Here is a 24,424-nt window from a genome sequence, read left to right as displayed (position 1 = left end):
TATTGGAGAATACAATATTCACCAACACCGATAGGTTAGGAAGTGTGCTACACCTCTCTCCATAACTTTGTTACTCATCAATGACCACGCATAAAATAAAAACAACTGTTTAAGGCTGATCATAATATGACACAAACTGATCTAAAGCTGATGAGAATTTATGACAGGTGATCATTTGCAAGGCAAGTCATTTTTTTCGTTGACAAATTCAATAATAAAAACACCTACAAAAAAAGCATAGGGTTGCAGACGAGAGCAAGTAGTCTCCCGGTTTAAAAACAGCCTAGATTTATTACCCCATAGCCCACCGCCCGGTGACCTCAGCATGCCATCTCAGCACTGCAGTAGAAACTGGAGTCTGCAGTGAAGTAACTTGTCTAATAGCACAAGAATGCTGGCTGGCAGCTTCCATTCCTGCACGTATTTTATTAGCTCAGGAAACCTCTCCTCCCCCCGTCCCCCCCTCTCCCTTTCCTGTGTCAAACCCTCTCCCCTCCATCTTCCCTAGTGCAGGTCTCGTCTGTCTTTCTGCTGCAGGACTGCCTCTGGCACTGAAAGTGGTTGCCAGTTGGTGAGCGTAGAAGTCATTTCTACATACGTTTACAGGAACCTGGTGACACTTGGCCACTGGCCCCGTCCTACTCCAGTCCAGATGGTAAACACTAGTGCTCACCCCCAGCTCTTGCTCTTTCAACCGGCACCAACTGGAAAGCATTGTGATGGGCCGGCCAGGCCATTGAGTTTGGCCTTGCGTGACGTTAGAGGGCTTATCCAGCACCTTTAACACCCTGCCCACCCCTGTCTTGACAGACAAGCTAATGCAAAATGATACTGGCAGCCAATACTGGCTGAATAGGAAAAAGCAACTGAACAGCTATGTTGTCTTTGGCATTTTGTCAGCATTTAACTCACTCACTCAGTGACTGTGCTGTGCTCCAATATTGGCAGAATTTGTATGCGCATGTTAATACGTATTAAAAGCAACCAAAAAAATGTTGATCGAAATACTATCTGCTAAACTGTACAGCTAATCAGGTTGGGAGAGGGGTTTATTGTAGCCGTGTCGGCGTACATATGGAAACATAACTTAATAATCATCAATGCACTCCTTGCCAAAATCCCAACGCCAATATCAGCAAACAAAGTCATCCTAGGACATAACAAATGAAGCAGATCATTTCAACAGTTCAGAAGGCAGTTAAAACTGACAGGCTGAAATCCTCAAGGTGTTTGTAGCTTGATTATCGGGAAGACGTGCGTTTGTGATCTCTCTGTGTAGTCTCTGGACTTGTTCGCAGTAAAGGGACCAGACGGGGTCAGTTAAAAAAACAAGGCCAACCCTTTGAAATGAGAGTTCAGTGGGGGAAGCAGGCAGAGACACCAGTGGCCCACCCTCCCCCCTCTCACTTCACCCCCTACCCTCTCCCTCCTCCCCCCACCCTCTCACTCCTCCTCCCCCCTTTCCATCAACCTCATTAGGGTCGCCTGAGCCAAGTGATTGAAACCAACATTAATGAGAACGATTGGCCTGTATTTCACCTCTAATTTCCACTGAGCAACAAATAGTGCCCCTGTCCCTAAACGCTCCACCACTGGACTCCTTGGTTCTTGTATACTACTAATGAATAAGACCCTAATGGCAGAGACTATCAGTCAGGAGGTTGCTCCTGGATGCATGGGTCAGCGGCTCCCAGGTCCCCACTGACACGTTTCATTAGGTTACTGGGAGCTCCATAATCAGCTCCCCTGCAGCTGGTCAAGCCTGCCGGCCACAGGGACACGGCCGACCCCTGAACCTCTCCTACTCAACACACATTTAGCCGCTTCTCAGCATTCTCCGTCTCCGACTGCGATTATGAAGGTTTAAAGCTAATCCAAGTCCTTCAGGTACCTCAGATTTCTCCTTCTCCACATGGATCCAAATGGCTTTGGCCTTTACTCTGACCATTCCAATCGAAGGGGCAATCTGATATTTTCAACCTCTCCCTGACCGAATCTAATAACTACACGTTTCAAGCAGACCGTCACAGTCCCTGTGCCCAAGAAAGCGAAGGTAACATGCCTAAATGACTAAGCACTCACGTCGGGGGCCATGAAGTGCTTCGAAAGGCTGGTCATGGCTCACAGTACCATCATCCTGGAAACCCTAGACCCTCTCCAATTCGCATACCGTCCCAACAGCTCCACAGATGATGCAATCTCAAATGCACTTCACACTGCCCTTTCCCACCTGGACAAAATGAACACCTATGTGAGAATGCTGTTCATAGACTAGAGCGCAGCATTCAACACCATAGTGCCCTCTAATCTCATCACAAAGCTAAGGACCCTGGGACTAAACACCTCCCTCTGCAACTGGATCCTATACTTCCTGACAGGCCGCCCCCAGTTTTGTAAGGGTAGGCAACACCACATCTGCCACGCTGATCCTCAACATGGGGTGCATGCTTAGTCCCCTCCTGTACTCCCTGCTCACCCACGACTGCGTGGCCAAACACGACTCCAACACCATCATTAAGTTTGCTGACGACAACGGTGGTAGGCCTGATCACCGACAACGATGAGACAGCCTGTAGGCAGGAGGTCAGGGACCTGGCAGTGTGTTTCCAGGACAACAACCTCTCATCTCAATGTAAGCAAGACAAAGGAGCTGATTGTGGACTATAGGAAAAGGAGGCCCGAACAGGCCCCCATTGACATTGTGGTAGTGGAGTGGGTCGAGAGTTTCAAGTTCCTTGGTGTCCACATCACCAACAAACTATCGTAGCCCAAACACACCAAGACAGTTGGCACGACAAAGCCTTTTCCCCCCTCAGGAGACTGAAAAGATTTGGCATGAGTCCCCAGATCCTCAAGAATTTCAACAGCTGAACCATGGAGAGCATCCTGACAGAGGGTAGCCACCCAGATTATTTACACCCCCCCCACCCACCTCCTTTGTTTTTACAATGCTCCTTCTCGCTGTTTATTATCTATGCATAGTCACTTTGACTAACCTGTACCTCCACAAATTGACTTGGTACCGGTACCCCCTGTATACAGCATCATTATTGTTATTTTATTGTGTTACTTTTCATTTTATTTTTTGTAAATCTTACTTAACTCTATTTCTTGAACTGCAGGTTAAGAGCTTGTAAGAAAGCATTTCACGTAAGCTCTACACCGGTTGTTTTCGGCGCATGTGACAAATCAAATTGGATTTCATTTGATATGCAGTTGAAACCTCTTTAAAATCTCTTTAAAATCTCTTTAACTGATACAAATGCAGCGAAGCCAAATTATCGATCATGGCATCATGTCACTGAAATAAGAGAAGGTTGAACACATGTCAATGTACATCATTCACCAAACGGTTTTATTTAAAGTTTAGGTTAAGAGAAAAGGTTCTGTAAATTGCTTTAATAATCCTGCTAAAAGCCCTGAGAAAAAGCTCAATCGTTCATATGTGCCGTACAATCAGCTGAGGTAATTATCCCTGTGCACACACACAGCGAGCGACTGATGTAAATATGCCTGCTAATAAGGTTTGTAAACCTCTACGTGTCCCTGTGGGGGTTAAAGCACTTTGCTCACACCAGCCATGTTGCCATGACAGCCTGGTTCATCAAGGGATCGTGGAGATAAGAGGGAACTGAGAAAAATGGTGTGGATACACATCAGTTAACTACAGGGGAATGATACAGGCATTGTGCTAATACTGGAGCTGGCATTAATGGTGTGCAACAAAAATCTATCTAGAAAGATTAAATTCATGTGTCATTTGAAACGGTGAAATACTTTTGATGTGCGCAAGATATATATCAAACATAGTAGCATTCAAATTAAAATATGAGTCTCAATTTAAACACATCAGTGGCTTTAGTTCTTGTGCTGTCAATGTCCGAAAGCATACTAGTAACATTGATTTCCCATCAGCCACCATACATTAAAATCAGAGTGGAAGTTGAAATCCAAGGCTTGTTTCATCATGCATTGTCTCACATCGGGTGTTGAAGGGTTAATAGATACATACGTTTCTATTGGGCGCTGTGTGTGTAGCACATCCTCAAACTATGACCTCAGTTCAACATTTGATTAACTTGCCGTAATAACATTTCACCAGAAAAGCTAAGTCTGAAAAGGTCATATTTTTCCTTGGTTTGGGTGATATCCGGCTTATTTGTATGCATTTCACATGGTTATAATGTTGTTAGCAGAACAACGTTTTTCACCTGAAAATGAGCTCCTGTTGGGTCTTATTGTGTGTGTAAGTCACTCTGTACGAATGTGCACTCAACATTCTGAAAGCAACATACAGGAGAGGAGAGAATAAGTTGATAACATTTCCTGTTTGACATTTCTATTGAATGTACATGATAAATTACTTCTGGAGCGGCACTGAACAAAGAAAATACTGACGTATTGGTTCAATTTCAAAACGTTCGGTCTATTGGAGTGGGTCACGGTTGCGGTCTAATGGAGTGGGTCAAGGTTGCGGTCTATTGGAGTGGGTCACGGTTGCGGTCTAATGGAGTGGGTCACGGTTGCGGCCTATTGGAGTGGGTCACGGTTGCGGCCTATTGGAGTGGGTCACGGTTGCGGCCTATTGGAGTGGGTCACGGTTGCGGTCTATTGGAGTGGGTCACGGTTGCGGTCTATTGGAGTGGGTCAAGGTTGCGGTCTATTGGAGTGGGTCAAGGTTGCGGTCTATTGGAGTGGGTTAAGGTTGCGGTCTATTGGAGTGGGTTAAGGTTGCGGTCTATTGGAGTGGGTTAAGGTTGCGGTCTATTGGAGTGGGTTAAAAGTTCTTGTCACTATAGGGGGTGCTGTTTCAACTTTGACATTTATCGTTCCCAAATTAAACTGCCTCGTACTCAATTCTTGCTCGTACAATATGCATATTATTATTACTATTGGATAGAAAACAATCTCTAGTTTCTAAAACCGTTTGAATTATTTATCTGAGTGAAACAGAACTCGTTTGGCAGCGAAACTCATGACAGGTACTGCAAAATCGGAAAATGTTGACTCTGTTCTAGGATCAGTTTAAAACTCTGTATGTATCCTATGGGTCGACATGAACTGCACGCGCCTTCCCCTGGATGTCAGTAACCAATGAGAATTGGAATGGAGTTTCTAGGCAGATCTCAGACCTTATAAAAGCCCATGGCATGGGGGGTGCACTCTTTTCATTGTTCGTCATTGCGCAAAGCAGGACCTCAGCATGGCGTTCGGAAAAGCTCAAGTTATCGGCCTTAGATATATCCGTCTGTGATTTAATTCGATATAGGTGTTAGAAACATCATAACGAAGTTATTTTAAACCGAGTTATATCAGTTTATGCGAGTATATTGCGATTTTCGGAATTTCATAGGTATTGCGTTTTGAAGATTTGGGCATGTCTGCGCCACATAGCTAATGTTAGCTGCTATTTCCAAAGTTGAGGAGGACGTTTTACAACCGAGCAACGATTCTTTTGGACAAAGGACAACTTGCCCAAGATTCTGGATGGAAGCTCTTCCAAAAGTAAGAGCTATTTATGATGTTAATCCGTATTTATGTGGAAAAATGTAAAAGGATTTGTCCGCCATTAATTTCTGCACTGGTCTGGCTGTAACGCACACTGTATGTCTAGTAACGTTAATTTTAAAAATCTAACACAGCGGTTGCATTAATAACTAATGCATCTTTCATTTGCTGTCCAACCTGTATTTTTTAGTCAAGTTTACGATTATTTATTGATTAGATTAGGTGCCTCTCCATGATGGCGCCGGCCAGAATGCCTGAAATGTTGCTACTGATCACATTGTATAACCACGATTTGTGCTGCTAAATATGCACATTTTCGAACAAAACTTATATGCATTGTGTAATATGATGTTACAGGACTGTCATCTGATGAAGTTTATCAAGGTTAGTCAAATTATATATCTTTTGCTGGATTGTTACGATCGCTAACCTTTGCTGCTGGTAAATGCGGTTGTGTTTCTGGCTATTGTGGTAAGCTAATATAATGCTATATTGTGTTTTCGCTGTAAAACACTTAAAAAATCTGACATATTGGCTGGATTCACAAGATGTTGGGCTTTCATTTGCTGTACGCTGTGTATTTTTCAGAAATGTTTTATGATGAGTAATTAGGTATTTGACGTTGGTCTCTGTAATTATTCTGGCCGCATCGACGCTATTTCAGATTGCAGCTGCAATGTAGAACTGTGATTTATACCTGAAATATGCAAATTTTTCTAACAAAACACATGCTATACAATAAATATGTTATCAGACTGTCATCTGATGAAGTTGTTTCTTGGTTAGTGACTATTTATATCTTTATTTGGTCGAATTAGTGATGGCTACCTACGCAGGAAAAAAATGGTGAAAAAAAAAAAGTTGCGTCTTTTGCTATGGTGGTTAGCTAATAGAAATACATTGTGTCTTCCCTGTAAAACATTTTAAAAATCGGAAATGATGGCTGGATTCACAAGATCTGTATCTTTCATTTGGTGTCTTGGACTCACATTATTATATGATATCCCTGTAGCTTTAGGCTAGGCTATGCTAGTCTGCTTTTTTGATGGGGGGATCCCGGATCCGGGTTTGTGACTCGTTAGAGGTTAAGGTTGCGGCCTATTGGAGTGGGTCACGGTTGCGGCCTATTGGAGTGGGTCACGGTTGCGGCCTATTGGAGTGGGTCACGGTTGCGGTCTATTGGAGTGGGTCACGGTTGCGGCCTATTGGAGTGGGTCACGGTTGCGGCCTATTGGAGTGGGTTAAGGTTGCGGTCTATTGGAGTGGGTCACGGTTGCGGTCTAATGGAGTGGGTCACGGTTGCGGCCTAATGGAGTGGGTCACGGTTGCGGCCTAATGGAGTGGGTCACGGTTGCGGCCTAATGGAGTGGGTCACGGTTGCGGCCTAATGGAGTGGGTCACGGTTGCGGTCTAATGGAGTGGGTCACGGTTGCGGTCTAATGGAGTGGGTCACGGTTGCGGTCTAATGGAGTGGGTCACGGTTGCGGTCTAATGGAGTGGGTCACGGTTGCGGTCTAATGGAGTGGGTCACGGTTGCGGTCTAATGGAGTGGGTCACGGTTGCGGTCTAATGGAGTGGGTCACGGTTGCGGTCTAATGGAGTGGGTCACGGTTGCGGTCTAATGGAGTGGGTCACGGTTGCGGTCTAATGGAGTGGGTCACGGTTGCGGTCTAATGTAGTGGGTCAAGGTTGCGGTCTATTGGAGTGGGTCAAGGTTGCGGCCTATTGGAATGGGTCAAGGTTGCGGCCTATTGGAGTGGGTTAAGGTTGCGGCCTATTGGAGTGGGTTAAGGTTGCGGCCTATTGGAGTGTATGGAAGGATGCAGTTGTCAGCCAGAAAGAATGGGCCTGCCCTCTGAACAGCATGGAATTTCAATTCCAAATGTGTCTTTTGTGGTGAGCTGCAAGCAGCACTTGGGAAATTGGCCACTTTGACAATTGATATGGAGTGAAGACTACAGAAGGGAGGAGGGAGAGAGGTAGGTGAAGGGAAAGAGAGAGGGAGGTGAAGGGAAAGAGAGAGGGAGGTGAAGGGAAAGAGAGAGGGAGGTGAAGGGAAAGAGAGAGGGAAGTGAAGGGAAAGAGAGAGGGAAGTGAAGGGAAAGAGAGAGGGAGGTGAAGGGAAAGAGAGAGGGAGGTGAAGGGAAAGAGAGAGGGAAGTGAAGGGAAAGAGAGAGGGAAGTGAAGGGAAAGAGAGAGGGAAGTGAAGGGAAAGAGAGAGGGAGGGAGAAAGTGAAGGCTCAATTGAACATCCATTTAATTATTCCGTTCTTCCTGACATGTCCTCCTCTACTGTTAAAACAAGAGCTCTTGGTGTTAGATTATTTTCCTCCCCTTCTTCCTCGCTGGCCAGTGTAGACAGCTACGGGCCTCTTGTCAATGTTAGCTCCGGTACATCAAGGGCATAGCACTGAGCAAGCTCAAGGAGAGCAAGGCGCCGCCCTTTAGAAAAACATTTCAATGAAGCCTTTGACAGGTGGTGGTGTTGAAAAGAGTAAGACAGCATGACCGGCAGTGCGCTCCAGAACCCAGAGGACCTTTCATACAACATGCTTCCTCCAAACACAGACTAGAGTCAGCGCTGCTTAAGACTTCTCCAAATGTTTATATGATAATATCCGTTCTGTAGCGACCTCTTTTTCTGCTCCGACGCCAAATAACTATGGCGGCTAAAGCTAACAGTCTTAATCCTCCAATGATGGAGATGTATAAATAATCCAGGAAACATTTTTTCCCAATCAGCCTGTATTATTGATCTATTAAGGCAAGGTGCCTGTGTGACCGCTAGGGGAATAGCCTGCTGTGTGTGGAGAGAGAAAGAGAGGTTGACAGGGGTAACACAGCTTTGGCGTGGGCTGCAGCGTTGGCTGGGAATCAGTTGTGTTCCCTGGCCCCAGGAGCGAGCGGCTTTCTGGGCCGCGCTTCAAGAGCAATAAACTTTCCTAGGATTTTCAGAGCTGACATTTTGGAAGTATCAGCGGCGTGCGAGGCCTGGGAGGGTTGGCCCAGGGCACTGCAGCGGAGACCCTAGCCTGTCACCATATCCATGCTGAGGGATGTGTCAGAGCTCAGCCTTAAAATACCATTCCTGCTCCTCCCTTGGTCTTCATTTCCTGCACTGCAAGCCATCCGACTCAAACACCTCCATGCCAGACTCTCCTTCTCTCATGTTCAGGGTTGAATGTGTCAGAGAGAGTGGAGACTCTACCAGCTCCTTGACATGGGTGAAAAGCTAATTGATTCACATACGGATGCATAACTTACCTTTAAAAAGGTGGCTATTTGGAGGTCAAATCTATCTAGGTTGTTACCTTTATGCGCAAATTACGTTGGATAAATCATTCATGCTAAGACTAGACATAATATCAGAAGCCTGGGGAAAAGGTGAATCCGGCAGGGCATGTTTTTTGGGACTAGATTCTTATTTTTTTCCCCCTCCACCTCAACCACCTTTCTTTTCTCTGGCGCTCTTCATTCCGGCGAGGTGCAGATGTTTAACTGGTGTCTGTTGTTCATTGACTCCCACAAGGGCAAAAGGCAGAGGTGAAAATGCAGCTGTTGTGCGGCATGCTAAACAAGCTACATGCTCACCACACTGCATGCCTGAGCAGCTCCATGTGAGAGTTGCCATGCAGGAGGCAGAACTGCTTAACATCACGGCTAATCACACTGTTCTCTGATTGGCTCTGGGGCTCTGCGTAGCGTGGCTCTGCTCATGCCTAGGTTTACTCATTTGGTTCCCATGTGTTAAGTTGTCTGTTTTTAAGTCTCTCTCGGGGGAGAAGGGGAACATAGAGCCTTGAAAAGGAACTGAGTAACTGGGCTCTGATTAAACCCTAGCCAGTAGGTTGTTGTTCAACTGTGGATAAAACTAGCACAGGATAATCTATGCTATTATAAAATAAAATTTGTTCTTACCCATCTTACCTGACTAAATGTTTTTTTTTTTTTTTTTTTTTTTTTAACACAAATAAATGTAGAGATGTGTTACAAGCTATGGGGAGGTGTTTTAAAGTGCTTTATCTATGTCATCTCTACCAGAGGACTTGTTTGTTCCACTGTCCACCCACACAGGGTGTCACTGAGATATAGATCTGTCCACTTCAGAGAGACAAAACACTGGCTTCAAAGCGAGGGGATATGCACTCAGGCAACCCCAAATGTTTCTCCAGCACCGGGGACCATAACAACAGTCTACACCTGCAGAACAGAGTACTTCTCCCAATCCCCCACCGTTGAAACCACTGACCCCCTCCCACCTCTGAAACCACTGACCCCCTCCCACCTCTGAAACCACTGACCCCCTCCCACCTCTGAAACCACTGACCCCCTCCCACCTCTGAAACCACTGACCCCCTCCCACCTCTGAAACCACTGACCCCCTCCCACCTCTGAAACCACTGACCCCCTCCCACCTCTGAAACCACTGACCCTCTCCCACCTCCTCCCCGCTCTGAAACCACTGACCCCCTCCTACCTCCTCCCTGAGCCCAGCAGAGTGGAGTCACATTAACACACTGGGGTCTATCAACCACTACCAAACAGCACCCAGGGAGAGCGAACCAAACAGCACCCAGGGAGAGCGAACCAAACAGCACTCATAGTAGATGCTGGCTGGCTGGCTTGTAGCTACGGACATGTCACTAACAGATGTAGTAGCGGCTGGAGCCGCCATGGAGGACTGGGATGAATAAGACCCAGTGCCCACGGCTGGAGCCGCCATGGAGGACTGGGATGACTAAGACCCAGTGCCCACGGCTGGAGCCGCCATGGAGGACTGGGATGACTAAGACCCAGTGCCCACGGCTGGAGCCGCCATGGAGGACTGGGATGACTAAGACCCAGTGCCCACGGCTGGAGCCGCCATGGAGGACTGGGATGAATAAGACCCAGTGCCCACGGCTGGAGCCGTCATGGAGGACTGGGATGAATAAGACCCAGTGCCCACGGCTGGAGCCGTCATGGAGGACTGGGATGAATAAGACCCAGTGCCCACGGCTGGAGCCGCCATGGAGGACTGGGATGAATAAGACCCAGTGCCCACGGCTGGAGCCGTCATGGAGGACTGGGATGACTAAGACCCAGTGCCCACGCCTGGAGCCGTCATGGAGGACTGGGATGAATAAGACCCAGTGCCCACGGCTGGAGCCGCCACGGAGGACTGGGAATGTTGATGAGGCGGCGGCCTTTATATTCAGTGGCGCAGAACGGACGCATCGAAGGGCGCACTGACTGTGGCAGTGTGGGCGATTTGTACCCCGCATGCTTACCGAGCGATTGAACATGCACCGCTTTGAAGATGAGGTGTTGGCATTATTTTGTTATTCAGGCCCTGTAAACTGGGTCTGCTGGTGATACACATTTCAAATGGAATGAATGTATAGCATGTGTGTGATCCCAGAAGTAGCATTTCACTCAGGCCGACGTTGTGGGAGTTGCCAATGGCCTCCTACCCATCAGGCAGAGTTGAAAAGAAGTCTGGCTTTGTGTTGCCAGGGGTTCTGTTGAGTATGGATACTAACAAATCATTAAGGCCATCCAGGAACTGCCCATCTTTCTATCCAGGAAGATCCCATCTACCTGCCAAGTGCCAACTACTGCTAAAATTGGCCGAATTGTGCAACATGGAATATAAAAGAGGCCAAACCCGCCCCCAGTCAGGCCAAACCCGCCCCCAGTTGTGTGATTTCATTGACTGAAAGCAGCTTCACCAGTCATGGTTTGAGTCAGGAGACCTTCAATAGGTCAGTCTTTGCAGCATAACATGAACTTTTAGGCAAATTCCTGAGAAAGCTAGTGGGACTATAATAACAACAGACCTTGAACTTTGACCTCAGTGGAAGGCTTGAATGAGCCAAATGTTACAGGTGATGCACGTGTGCGTCTTTACCCGTGGGCAGAGTAAAACAAGTGCTTTCTGTTATCTTCAAGGCCCAGACTGAACAAAACATGTTGAGGCCCAATAGAACACAGCTGTTCTGTCTGTTCAAAAGGAACACCAGCGGCAACAATTGTCGGGCTATGCAGTGGCTAATGTTAGCCTACTCACCGTCTTCGGTCTCTTGCCACACAATGCCCTCCAGGTTGACGCTAGTCCCGGGCTCGCAGGGACCAAGGCAATCGGGCTCCGTGGCCAGGGACGCGTCTGATGTGTTGGACGCCACCGAGCGCGTGCGCACCATTATCTGCTCGCACGGGGACGCGATGTTGTCGCCCACGGCGGCCAGGATGTGGAGGGGGGGAGGGGCCGGTGTGGAGACAGGAGATTCCATCTGCAAGAGAGAAGGGGGAAGACACATCACTTAAAAAGCTCTGTATACAGCAGCAGATACTGTGTGGGAGGGGATGCCACAGAGAGGAAGTGCGTCTCAACGCATGGGAGACATCCAGGAATGCCAGTAGGGCCTTGATGTAAACTGATGCCTTGATTAGTCAAAGGGTGGTTGTTGTGTGGACTTGGCCCCTCTCTCCCCTTCCTCTCTCTGCTCCACCACCATGATTAGTGGACAGGAAGGCATTGAACTGCTTCAATCCCAACCACTGGAGGTCAGAGAAGGAGCGAGAGACTGGTGTTAAGCACTCTCCCTCCTCTGGTCTCCCTCTCGTCTCTCCCACTCTTCTCTTGCCACACAGATCTGACACCGCATCATCTCATGGACTGATCATCACTAATTCAGTCAGATCTGACACCACATCATCTCATGGACTGATCATCACTAATTCAGCCAGATCTGACACCGCATCATCTCATGGACTGATCATCACTAATTCAGCCAGATCTGACACCACATCATATCATGGACTGATCATCACTAATTCAGCCAGATCTGACACCGCATCATCTCATGGACTCGCTCAGTAATTCAGCCAGATCTGACACCACATCATCTCATGGACTGATCATCACTAATTCAGCCAGATCTGACACCGCATCATCTCATGGACTGATCATCAGTAATTCAGCCAGATCTGACACCGCATCATCTCATGGACTGATCATCACTAATTCAGCCAGATCTGACACCGCATCATCTCATGGACTCGCTCAGTAATTCAGCCAGATCTGACACCACATCATATCATGGACTGATCATCACTAATTCAGCCAGATCTGACACCGCATCATCTCATGGACTGATCATCATTAATTCAGCCAGATCTGACACCGCATCATCTCATGGACTCGCTCAGTAATTCAGCCAGATCTGACACCACATCATATCATGGACTGATCATCACTAATTCAGCCAGATCTGACACCGCATCATCTCATGGACTGATCATCACTAATTCAGCCAGATCTGACACCCCATCATCTCATGGACTCGCTCAGTAATTCAGCCAGATCTGACACCGCATCACCTCATGGACTGATCATCACTAATTCAGACAGATCTGACACCGCATCATCTCATGGACTGATCATCACTAATTCAGCCAGATCTGACACCGCATCACCTCATGGACTGATCATCACTAATTCAGCCAGATCTGACACCGCATCATCTCATGGACTGATCATCACTAATTCAGCCAGATCTGACACCCCATCATCTCATGGACTGATCATCACTAATCCAGCCAGATCTGACACCCCATCATCTCATGGACTGATCATCACTAATTCAGCCAGATCTGACACCGCATCACCTCATGGACACGATCCCTAATTCCCTCAATTAAAGACTTGGTTGTGGTGAAGGAACAGGCGGCGAGGGACAGTAATTGATTCCGAGGCACTATGACGGTGCAGGGAAAAGAGAGACGGTGTGTGTGTGCGCTCAATGCATCAGAGAGAGAGAGAGAGATAACGCGCGAGAGAGATACCGGCTGATTTAAGCTCCATGGTGACACTGAGCTCAGTGCTCATTAATTCAAGGCAGTCAACATTAGAGTGCTTCAAAATGATTAGCTCTGATCTGCGTGAGGAACAGGGCACAGCCAAACACTGTGCATTAATTGGGCATAAACCACTCCCTGCTCCAATTTATTTTGATTTTTTTTGCAAATGCAGGATCCAATTAGGCTTGAGTAAATAACAATTGACATGCAGCTTATAGGCCTATTGACCACATGAATAATGTTTAAATACAACAATTTGCCTGCCACCACTGGGCATTTCCATGTAAAAAGACCCTTGAGAATCAACATGAGAAGTTCATAGGAGCATATTAAATTGGGTGTATAATGAAAGCTAAGAGTGCATCTTTTGGGAAAATTAAGGATAGATACATTTTTCAAACATACTCCATCAAATTTTTGGGGCAGAAGTAAAGGCTTATATTTGTGGATAAACATCTACCAGAAAACGTCTTAAGGTATCAGAAATACATCAAACCACAATAACGTTGACGTTAACACCACAGCAAACTAATATCACATATTTCATTTGTGAAATGTTTTACTTTCTGTAAGTTTAAGAAATATTGCTTTCTGCCTTGTGATTCCGTTACCTAAAACCCAGATATCTTTCAGACATTTTTGTAATTTCTGTCATGAGGAGGATAATTAAAGTTCACAGGAGTAACAAGTATTAATGACATTTTATTTATAAATCATGAAATTATTTTAAAACTTGTAATTCCGTTATTAACTTGTAATTCCGAATTACTGCAATGGAATTGGCTACAACGGGAACTCAATAGTCACAAATCACAGTTGGGTCACCTGCTACTGTCCTCCCTTCCACTGACATACTGTTATGTTCAACTCATAGCTCTTTCTGTTGGTCAAATCAAGACTGTTTTAATAGTCAGACTGCTCTCTCTCTCTCCACTTAAATGTCACCTCTCCCAGCTCTTACCGACACCCACCCCTCTCTTTCCATGAACTGAAACCAGCATCCTCAGCCACTGAGCACCGACCCACACCGGACGTCCATGGACGTTGAAAAGTAGTTGAAACTTGGTCAGTCCATCCTGGCCTTGATGTTAACGTCCACAGACGTGACCGGACTGGACCAAATCTGAACTTATTGTAGACGTATTTTTCACAAGTTTGGACAGTACAATACAATGAGTACAGTACAATAAAAGAAGAGTACATCACAGTATATTGTAATGTACTCTACTGTACAGAACTCCACTGTACTCTACTATTCTGTATTGTGCTGTGCAGTGATGTCCAAACTTGTAAAACAGAGAATGACATTCATATCCATACTGATGCATTTCTGTGTAGTATAGATCAGGGACCCATGATGTAATTATGTTACCAGATGTAAATCCACTTCACTTACTGTAGTTCAATAACCAAAATATATATATTTTTTCAAACTCAAGGTGCAATGTCATAGCTGACAACCCATTCTATCTGCAGACATCTTTGAATCTTAATCTTGAACAGATGAGTTTTTGGAAAACATGGTCGCATAAAAACCGGGGTGATATATTCCCACGTAATTGTATGGTTTGTTAAACTTAGAAAGCAATGGTTGTTTGGCATACAGTACCAGTCAAAAGTTTGGACACCTACTCATTCAAGGGTTTTTCTTTATTTTTACTATTTTCTACATTGTAGAATAATAGTGAATACATCAAAACTATGTAATAACACATATGGAATCATGTAGTAACCAAAAAGTGTTAAATCAGAATATATTTGAGATTCTTCAAAGTAGCCACCCTTTGCCTTGATGACAGCTTTGCACACTTGGCATTCTCAAACAGCTGCATGAGGTAGTCACCTGGAATGCATTTCAATTAACAGGTGTGCCTTGCTAAAAGTTAATTTATGGAATTTCTTTCTTTCTTAATGCGTTTGAGCCAAATCAGTTGTGTTGTGACAAGGTAGGGGTGGTATAGAGAAGATAGCCCTATTTGGTAAAAGACCAAGTCCATATTATGGCAAGAACAGCTCAAATAATCAGAGAAATGACAGTCTATCATTACTTTAAGACATGGTCAGTCAATACGGAAAATATCAAGAACTTCGAAAGTTTCTTCAAGTGCAGTTGCAAAAAACATAAAGTACTATGATGAAACTGGCTCTCATGAGGACCGCTACAGAAAAGGAAGACCCAGAGTTACCTCTGCTGCAGAGGATAAGTTCATTAGAGTTAACTGCACCTCAGATTCCAGCCTAAATAAATGCTTCACATAGTTCAAGTAACAGACACATCTCAACATCAACTGTTCAGAGGAGACTGCGTGAATCAGGCCTTCATGGTCGAATTACTGCAGAGAAACCACTACTAAAGTGGAAGAGAAAAAGAAGAGACTTGCTTGGGCCAAGAAACACGAGTAATAGACATTAGACCGGTGGAAATCTGTCATTTGGTCTGATGAGTCCAAATGCTTTGATTTTTGCTTCCAACCGCTGTGTCTTTGTGAGACGCAGAGAAGGTGAACGGATGATCTCTGCATGTGTGGTTCCCACCGTGAAGCATGGAGGAGGTGTGATGGTGCTTTGCTGGTGACACAGTCTGATTTATTTAGAATTCAAGGCACACATAATCAGCATGGCTACCACAGCATACTGCATCAATACACCATCCCATCTGGTTTGTGCTTAGTGGGACGATTTTTTTAATCAACAGGACTATGACCCAAAACACACCTCCAGGCTGTGTAAGGGCTATTTGACCAAGAAGGAGAGTGATGGAGCGCTGTATCAGATGACCTAGCCTCCACAATCACCCGACCTCAACCCAATTGAGATGGTTTGAGATGAGTTGGACCGCAGATTGAAGGAAAAGCAGCCAACAAGTGCTCAGCATATGTGGGAACTCCTTCAAGACTTTTGGAAAAGCATTCCTCATGAAGCTGGTTAACCTCACTCGGGTAGGGGGCACTATTTTCACCTCCGGATGAAAAGCGTGCCCAAAGTAAACTGCCTGCTACTCAGGCCCAGAAGCTAGGATATGCATATAGTAGATTTGGATAGAAAACACTCCAAAGTTTTTAAAACTGTTAAAATAATGTCTGTGAGTATAACAGAACTGAAATGGCAGGCGAAAACCTGAGAAATTCATCCTGGAAGTGGGATTTTTTTAAATGTTTGTAGTTATCCCATTGACTGCCTATACAGATTCCGTTGACTTAGGACTCAAATTGCACTTCCTATGGCTTCCACTAGATGTCAACAGTCTTTAGAAATTGTTTCAGGCTTATATTCTGAAAAACTAGGGAGTAAGACCACTCTGAGTGGACACTGCATTGTCCCAGAGGTTTTTCATGTGCACGACCGAGAGCGCGCCTTTCTTGATTTCCTTTTATATTGACAAAGCTTTTGTCCGGCTGAAATATTATTCATTATTATGACTAAAAACAACCTGAGGATTGATTATAAACATGTTTCTACAAACTTTATTGATACTTCTCGGATTTTTGTCTGCCTGTTTTGACTGCCTTTGAGCCTGGATTACTGAATAAAACTGAGGTTTTTGGCTTTATCGAACAAAACAAACATTTATTGAGTAAATGGGAGTCTTGTGCGTGCAACCGTATGAAGATCAAAGGTAAGTGATACATTTTATCGCTATTTTGACTTGTGTAACTCCTCTACTTGGCTGGTAACTGTTTGTAATGATTTGTCTGTGGGTGCTGTTCTCAGATAATCGCATGGTATGCGTTCGCCGTAAAGCCTTTTTGAAATCTGACACAATGGTTGGATTAACAAGAAGTTAATCTTTAAACCGATGTATAACACTTGTATGTTTTATGCATTTTTATGAGTATTTCTGTTTCTGAATTTGGCACTCTGCAATTTCACTGGATGTTGGCCAGGTGGGACACTACCGTCCCACACCCCCTAGAGAGGTTAAGAGAATGCAATGCTGTCATCAAGGCAAAGGGTGGCTACTTTGAAGAAACTCAAATATAAAATATATTTTGATTTGTTTAATACTTTTTTGGTTACTACATGATTCCATATGTGTTATTTCGTAGTTTATGTCTTCACTATTATTCTACAATGTAGAAAATAGTCAAAATAAAGAAAAACCCTTGAATGAGTAGTTGTCCAAACTTTAACCAGAACCGTGTGACAGAATGTGGCTGGAACCGTGACAGAATGCAGCCTGAATACTCAAAATACCATCATTCCAGTTTGATCTGTGGGTATATTTGTGGGGAGATAATATATGTACATTTTTGTTCACTCACTGGGAGAGAAGAGCTAGCAAATCAATGTGGCGGCGAGCTGCGGTGAGAGGGGCCTAATGACATCGTAATCACTCTGTGTCAGTTTATGATGCATGACGTGGCCAAACTGTGGCTGCAGTGTGCTGAGTGAATGGGACAGGACAGGTAATCACCCTGCTGTCAACCTGTTCTGTTCCTGGGCGTTATGGAGACACAGTGAGCCAGCAGGCAAGCCTACACAAAGAACCCTATCCTCAAAGTGAAAGCCATGTAAAGAGAGACGCAAACAGAACATAACACAACTTTTCTAATGCACTTTGTTTCTCAAACCACGTTTCCAGACAGGCATTACAGAAGCAGGCTAGTCCTGAAACTTACTGCAGAATAATATTATTTTCTACACTGCAGTCCACTCATTGCTCATTCTTGATTTCTAGATTGGCTAGATGGAAAATAAATAAAACAAGCGAGCTACAACAGAGGGTTAAAAGAAACTACCCTGGAGAGAATCGGCCGCTCTTCCTCGATCATATCTCCTTTGCAAATTTGAGGCAAGAATGATCACAAGTTGGGCTGTGACTTATTTTACAGCCTCCTTTAGATCCCTGGGAAACTAATGAGACCATCGTGGTGGCATGGAAACGACATTAGAAACAACAGGGTGACGATGACAGGTTAAGTGTCCAGGAGGTGTTGAATTAAAGGGATTCTCCAGATGGCAACTACTAAGCATCAGTAGGAGAGGCCTTTTGTTCACCACAAGGTCTCAGAGAGCTCCTTTAAGACGCTGGGAGCTGAGGCCTCAACAGAAGGCTCCTTTAAGACGCTGGGTGCTGAGGCCTCAACAGAAGGCTCCTTTAAGATGCTGGGAGCTGGGGCCGCAACAGAAGCTCCTTTAAGACGCTGGGTGCTGAGGCCTCAACAGAAGCTCCTTTAAGACGCTGGGTGCTGAGGCCTCAACAGAAGGCTCCTTTAAGATGCTGGGAGCTGGGGCCGCAACAGAAGCTTCTATAAGACGCTGGGAGCTGAGGCCTCAGAGTCTGTTGGCGTGTAAATCGTGTCTAAGAAATTCTATAGGGATATTAATACTGGAGTAAATGTTCTCATGTTCACAGTGGATTAACCTAGCCAACCTCTGAACTGAAGAGTTAAGGTCACTGAAGCCATTAACATCCTCTGTACTTTGAGCATAGTACAGTAGTAGTGTTCACTTAGGCACAGGGCTGAGTGGTGATGGTTGGTTCCTGGTCCTTGAGTGGTTGATTCCTTGTGCGTGGTGAGAGGCTGGAACAGTTGGGTACATCACCAACTTGAGGATCTCTGAGGGTGATAATGATTTAGATACTCTTGAACGCTCTTACTGTCTGAATGATACGGGACTGTGAAATTCTATTCACCATGCCTGTCCAAGAATATAAAATACCATGATAAATGACCTGATACATTTAGACTACTTTCATTGATAAGTTGCTTCGTGTATTGAATGACTAAGGAGAATGAAACGGAAAGGACGTCCTCCTGAACCAGAGGCGCAGGGAAACGCCAAGAGATGACTAACTCTCTATTTCTAGGTTCCCTCATACTCCGCACAAAACAACAAACACTTTCATTCCGTGGCAGGCTGTACACACAGTGAAGTGCTTGTCCATTCTGGGGTTCCAACAGCCGCATGCTGAGGAAAGGACAAAACTGATAGATTAAACAAGTCTCTGCCTCAACACTCAGCCAACACTGAATTTAGTAGCTTTACCCTCCCACAGGATTTACAGTCTGGTTTATAAAAACTCCCCCAAACCACAATGTTTGAGAGGTTTCTGCAGTGTCACGTGAGCCCTCCCTTCAAAAACAGCCCCATGCCAATTTCTTGAGAAAGCCACAATGGCCAAGAAAGATGTTTAGCTGAGTGAAAGGATTTTGAATGGATTGGGAAGTGATGTGGAGCATACCAAGTTGCTGACAGAATGACTAAATGTATTAGATTGAGAGGAAAATCTTTGCATGGATTTTCAGTTCATCTTCTCACAGTAATTTCCCCTGACTGGGGATGCAGCTGCACTTTTTGCCGGACATAAACCTTGGCTTCAATTTGTTTATTGGGATTTAGAAACTGAGCTTATGGCTAGGGCAAGGATTACAAAGGGATTTACCCTGTAAATATCAACACACCTGGCTGGGTTGCTCCTCCCCATTCTATAGGCAGAAACTCAAAACAGGAAGTACCCGTGCTAAAGTCTATTCAACGCTGGTCTGACCAATCAGAATCTATGCTTCAAGACTATTTTGATCACGCGGACTGGTACATGTTCCATGTTGCCTCAGAATAATATTGACGTATATAATGACTTAGTTCATCAGGAAGTGTACAGGGGATGTTGTTCCCACTGACGATTAAAACCTATCCAAACCAAAAACTGTGGCTAGGTGGCAGTATTCATGCAAAACTGAAAGCACGAACCACCGCATTTAACCATGACAAGGTGACTGGGAATATGACCGAATAGAAAACAGTCCAGCTATACCCTCCGTAAGGCAATCAAACACGTCAGTACAGAGGCAAAGTGGGGTCACATTTTAACGGCTCAGTCACGAGACTCCAGAGAATCACAGATCATCAAGGGAAAACCAGCCACGACACCGACGTCTTGCTCCCGGACAAGCTTTACTCCTTTTTCATGTTATCCAATAGGTAGTTACAGTCTTGTCCCATCGCTACAACTCCCGTATGGACACGAGAGAGGCGAAGGTCGAGAGCCATGCGTCCGAAACACGACCCCTGCTTCTTGACACAATGTTTGCTTAACCCGGAAGCCAGCCGCACCAATGTGTCGGAGGAAAAACCGTACACCTGGCGACCGAGTCAGCGTGAACTGCGCCCAGCCCGCCACAGGAGTCGCTAGAGCGCGATGGGACAAGGACAACTGGGCCGGCCAAAACCTCCCCTAACCCGGACTACGCTGGGCCAATTGTGCGCCGCCTCATGGGTCTCCCGGTCACGGCTGGCTGCGACACATCCTGGGATCGAACCAGGATCTGTAGTGACACAGCTAGCATTGCGATGCAGTGCCTTAGATCTCTGCACCACTCGGGAGGCCCGTGAGTAAGACATTTAATTGTGTTAACCCTCACAAGGCTGCCGGTCCAGACAGCATCCCTAGCCGCGTCCTCAGAGCATAAGTAGACCAGCTGCCAGACAGCATCCCTAGCCACGTCCTCCAGCTGGCTGGAGTGTTTACGGACCTATTCAATCGTTCCCTATCCCAGTCTGCGGTCCCCACTTGCTTCAAGATCTCCACCATTGTTCCTGTACCCAAGAAAGCGAAGGTAAGTGAACTAAATGACTATCGCCCCGTAGCACTCACTTCTGTCACCTGTGATGACCCTTCCACTCTGTCTGCCAAATTCTCTTTGCTCTTGTTTTCCTTAACTTCTTATGGCTGCAGGGGCAGTATTGAGTAGCTTGGATGAAAGGTGCACAGAGGTGCCCAGAGTAAAACGGCCTGCTCCTCAGTCATAGTTGCTAATATTTGCATAGTATTATTAGTATTGGATAGAAAACTCTGAAGTTTCTAAAACTGTTTGAATTATGTCTGTGAGTATAACAGAACTCATATGGCAGGGAAAAACCTGAGAAGTTCCACTTCCTGTTTGGATTTTTTCTGAGGTGGCAGATTTTCAACCATGCTCTCATTGAAATTACAGCGAGATAGATGAGTTTTCCCTTCCTACGGCTTCCACTAGATGTCAACAGTCAATAGAACTTTGTCTGATGACTAATGTGAAGGGGGGCCGAAGGAGACAGGAATTAGTCACCACTGCCACGATCTGACCATGCTTTGACCACGCGCGTTCACATGATAGGCAGCTCCGTTCCATCGCTCAACTGAAGTCAATCTAATTCTCCGGTTTGAACGTTATTCAAGATGTATGTTAACAACATTCTAAAGATTGATTCAGTACATCGTTTGACATGTTTCTACTGACTGTTATGGAACTTTTGGACATTTCGTCACGTTATAGTGGACGCGCTTTGTGACTTTGGAATTGTTTACCAAACGCGCTAACCAAAGTAGCTAATTGGACATAAATAACGGACATTATCGAACAAATCAAGCATTTATTGTAGACCTGTGATTCCTAGGACTGCATTCTGATGAAGTTCAAAGGAAACATTTATCATGTATTTTCTGGTTTCTGTTGACTCCAACATGGCGGCTAATTTGGCTATTGTTCTGAGCGCCGTCTCAGATTATTGCATGGTTTGCTTTTTCTGCAAATATTTTTTTAAATCTGACAGTGGTTGCATTAAGGAGAGGTATTTCTATAATTACATGTGTATAACTTGTATTATCATCTACATTTATGATGAGTATTTCTGTTGAAACGATGTGGCTATGCAAAATCACTTGATGTTTTTGGAACTAGTGAATGTAACGCGCCAATGTAAACTCAGAATTATTTATATGAACTTTATCAAACAAAACATGCATGTATTGTGTAACATGAAGTCCTATGAGTGTCATCTGATGAAGATCAAAGGTTAGTGATTAATTTTATCTCTATTTCTGCTTTTTGTGACTGCTATATTTAGCTGGGAAAATGGCTGTGCTTATTGTGGTTTGGTGGTGACCTAACATATACATTTGTAGTGCTTTCGCTGAAAAGCATATTTGAAATCGGACAATTTGGTGGGATTAACAACAAGATTACCTTTAAAATGATATTAGACACATGTATGTTTGAGGAATTTTAATTATGAGATTTCTGTTGTTTGAATTTGGCGCCCTGCACTTTCAATGGCTGTTGTCATATCGATCCCGTTAGCGGGATGCAGCCATAAGAAGTTAATAGGATGTCGGTGGGCGGAGCCGGGAGGGTCGTCAGTGAAACGGGACACACCTGGGCTCGGGTGTGTCCCAGGATAAATGCACCTCTTCCCCATTCATTGGGGAGACTCTCTCCATGCAGACATAGACAGATTTTGGTTGTGGCATTTTTGTGGCTATTTGGCTTGATTTCGTTGACACCTTTCAACACCCCCTCATTATCACATGTATACACGCGACCACTCACTTACACTACTGACTACACACACACACACAATTGTTAATTGTATTTACTTTACTTCAGTTAATAAATATATTTTGTTATTCTTTATCTCCATGTTGTCTCCATTTTGTTACGGGCTTCGAGCCGGTTCGTGACACATCATGAAGTACTTTTGAGAGGCTAGTTAAGGATCATATCGCCTCCACCTTACCCGACACCCTGCAATTTGCATACCACCCAAACAGATCGACAGATGATGCAATCGGCATCTCACTGCCCTACCCCATCTGGACAAGAGGAATACCTACGTAAGAATGCTGTTCATTGACTAGAGCTCGGCCATAAATACACTGCAGTGTCATATCAAGACACCCGTCTGGGTTGTTACGCTGCAGTGTCATATCAGTAGGATCCTCCCCATGACAAAGATTGAGTAAGTAGGATCCTCCCCATGACAAAGGTTGAGTAAGTAGGATCCACCCCATGACAAAGGTTGAGTAAGTAGGATCCTCCATGACAAAGGTTGAGTAAGTAGGATCCACCCCATGACAAAGGTTGAGTAAGTAGGATCCACCCCATGACAAAGGTTGAGTAAGTAGGATCCACCCCATGACAAAGGTTGAGTAAGTAGGATCCTCCCCATGACAAAGGTTGAGTAAGTAGGATCCTCCCCATGACAAAGGTTGAGTAAGTAGGATCCACCCCATGACAAAGGTTGAGTAAGTAGGATCCACCCCATGACAAAGGTTGAGTAAGTAGGATCCACCCCATGACAAAGGTTGAGTAAGTAGGATCCACCCCATGACAAAGGTTGAGTAAGTAGGATCCACCCCATGACAAAGGTTGAGTAAGTAGGATCCACCAGTACAGAAGAGTAGGCTATGCTTTCTGGAAACAACGTAGGCCTACTTCTAGATTGACAGGTTGAGATATCCCAGATGGATCAACTGGCTGTAAATTCATTTGAACCCCAAATTGAATCAACTTAGCTACAGTACCAACTCATCCAGAGTTACAACAGTGACAAAACACAAAGACAAGACCCAGCTTTGTTTGTCAGAGGGTACAATTAGTGTTTTGGAAAAGGGAGTAGTTAACCTAATCTGTATCTCATTTAGCAAAACCCCGGAGCTTGCCTTGGACAAGATGGGTTCCCTTTTGTGGATCGAATAACCGTATCAGAACGGCAAAATCAGATAGTCCTCTGAAAGGAATTACAACGCAAGCTGAATCAAATCAGGCTGTTTGGACTGGAAGGCAAGCTCTGTGTTGGAGCGTCCCAGTAATGGAAGGCAAGCTCTGTGATGGAGCGTCCCAGTAATGGAAGGCAAGCTCTGTGTTGGAGCGTACCAGTAATGGAAGGCAAGCTCTGTGTTGGAGCGTCCCAGTAATGGAAGGCAAGCTCTGTGTTGGAGCGTCCCAGTAATGGAAGGCAAGCTCTGTGTTGGAGCGTCCCAGTAATGGAAGGCAAGCTCTGTGTTGGAGCGTCCCAGTAATGGAAGGCAAGCTCTGTGTTGGAGCGTCCCAGTAATGGAAGGCAAGCTCTGTGTTGGAGCGTCCCAGTAATGGAAGGCAAGCTCTGTGTTGGAGCGTCCCAGTAATGGAAGGCAAGCTCTGTGTTGGAGCGTCCCAGTAATGGAAGGCAAGCTCTGTGTTGGAGCGTCCCAGTAATGGAAGGCAAGCTCTGTGTTGGAGCGTCCCAGTAATGGAAGGCAAGCTCTGTGTTGGAGCGTCCCAGTAATGGAAGGCAAGCTCTGTGTTGGAGCGTCCCAGTAATTAGTAATTTG

At 45.3% G+C, this 24,424-nt stretch overlaps 1 protein-coding gene across 5 annotated transcripts in view; it reads right to left on the bottom strand.

Annotated features, from left to right (window-relative positions):
• Positions 1-24,424, bottom strand: part of LOC139575612 (zinc finger protein 609-like) — a 102,884-nt gene that overhangs the window by 10,714 nt on the left and 67,746 nt on the right. For all 5 annotated transcript variants that reach the window (XM_071400753.1, XM_071400756.1, XM_071400758.1 and 2 more), the window contains one exon: positions 11,558-11,780. In XM_071400753.1, the coding sequence (XP_071256854.1) occupies positions 11,558-11,780 (223 nt within the window). The remainder of the gene's footprint in view (positions 1-11,557; positions 11,781-24,424) is intronic.

Source organism: Salvelinus alpinus, chromosome 5 (genome assembly GCF_045679555.1).
Source record: "Salvelinus alpinus chromosome 5, SLU_Salpinus.1, whole genome shotgun sequence".
NCBI lineage: Eukaryota > Metazoa > Chordata > Actinopteri > Salmoniformes > Salmonidae > Salvelinus > Salvelinus alpinus.
The sequence above is the reverse complement of the archived record's forward strand: the minus strand, read 5'-3'. Positions and strand labels throughout refer to the sequence as shown.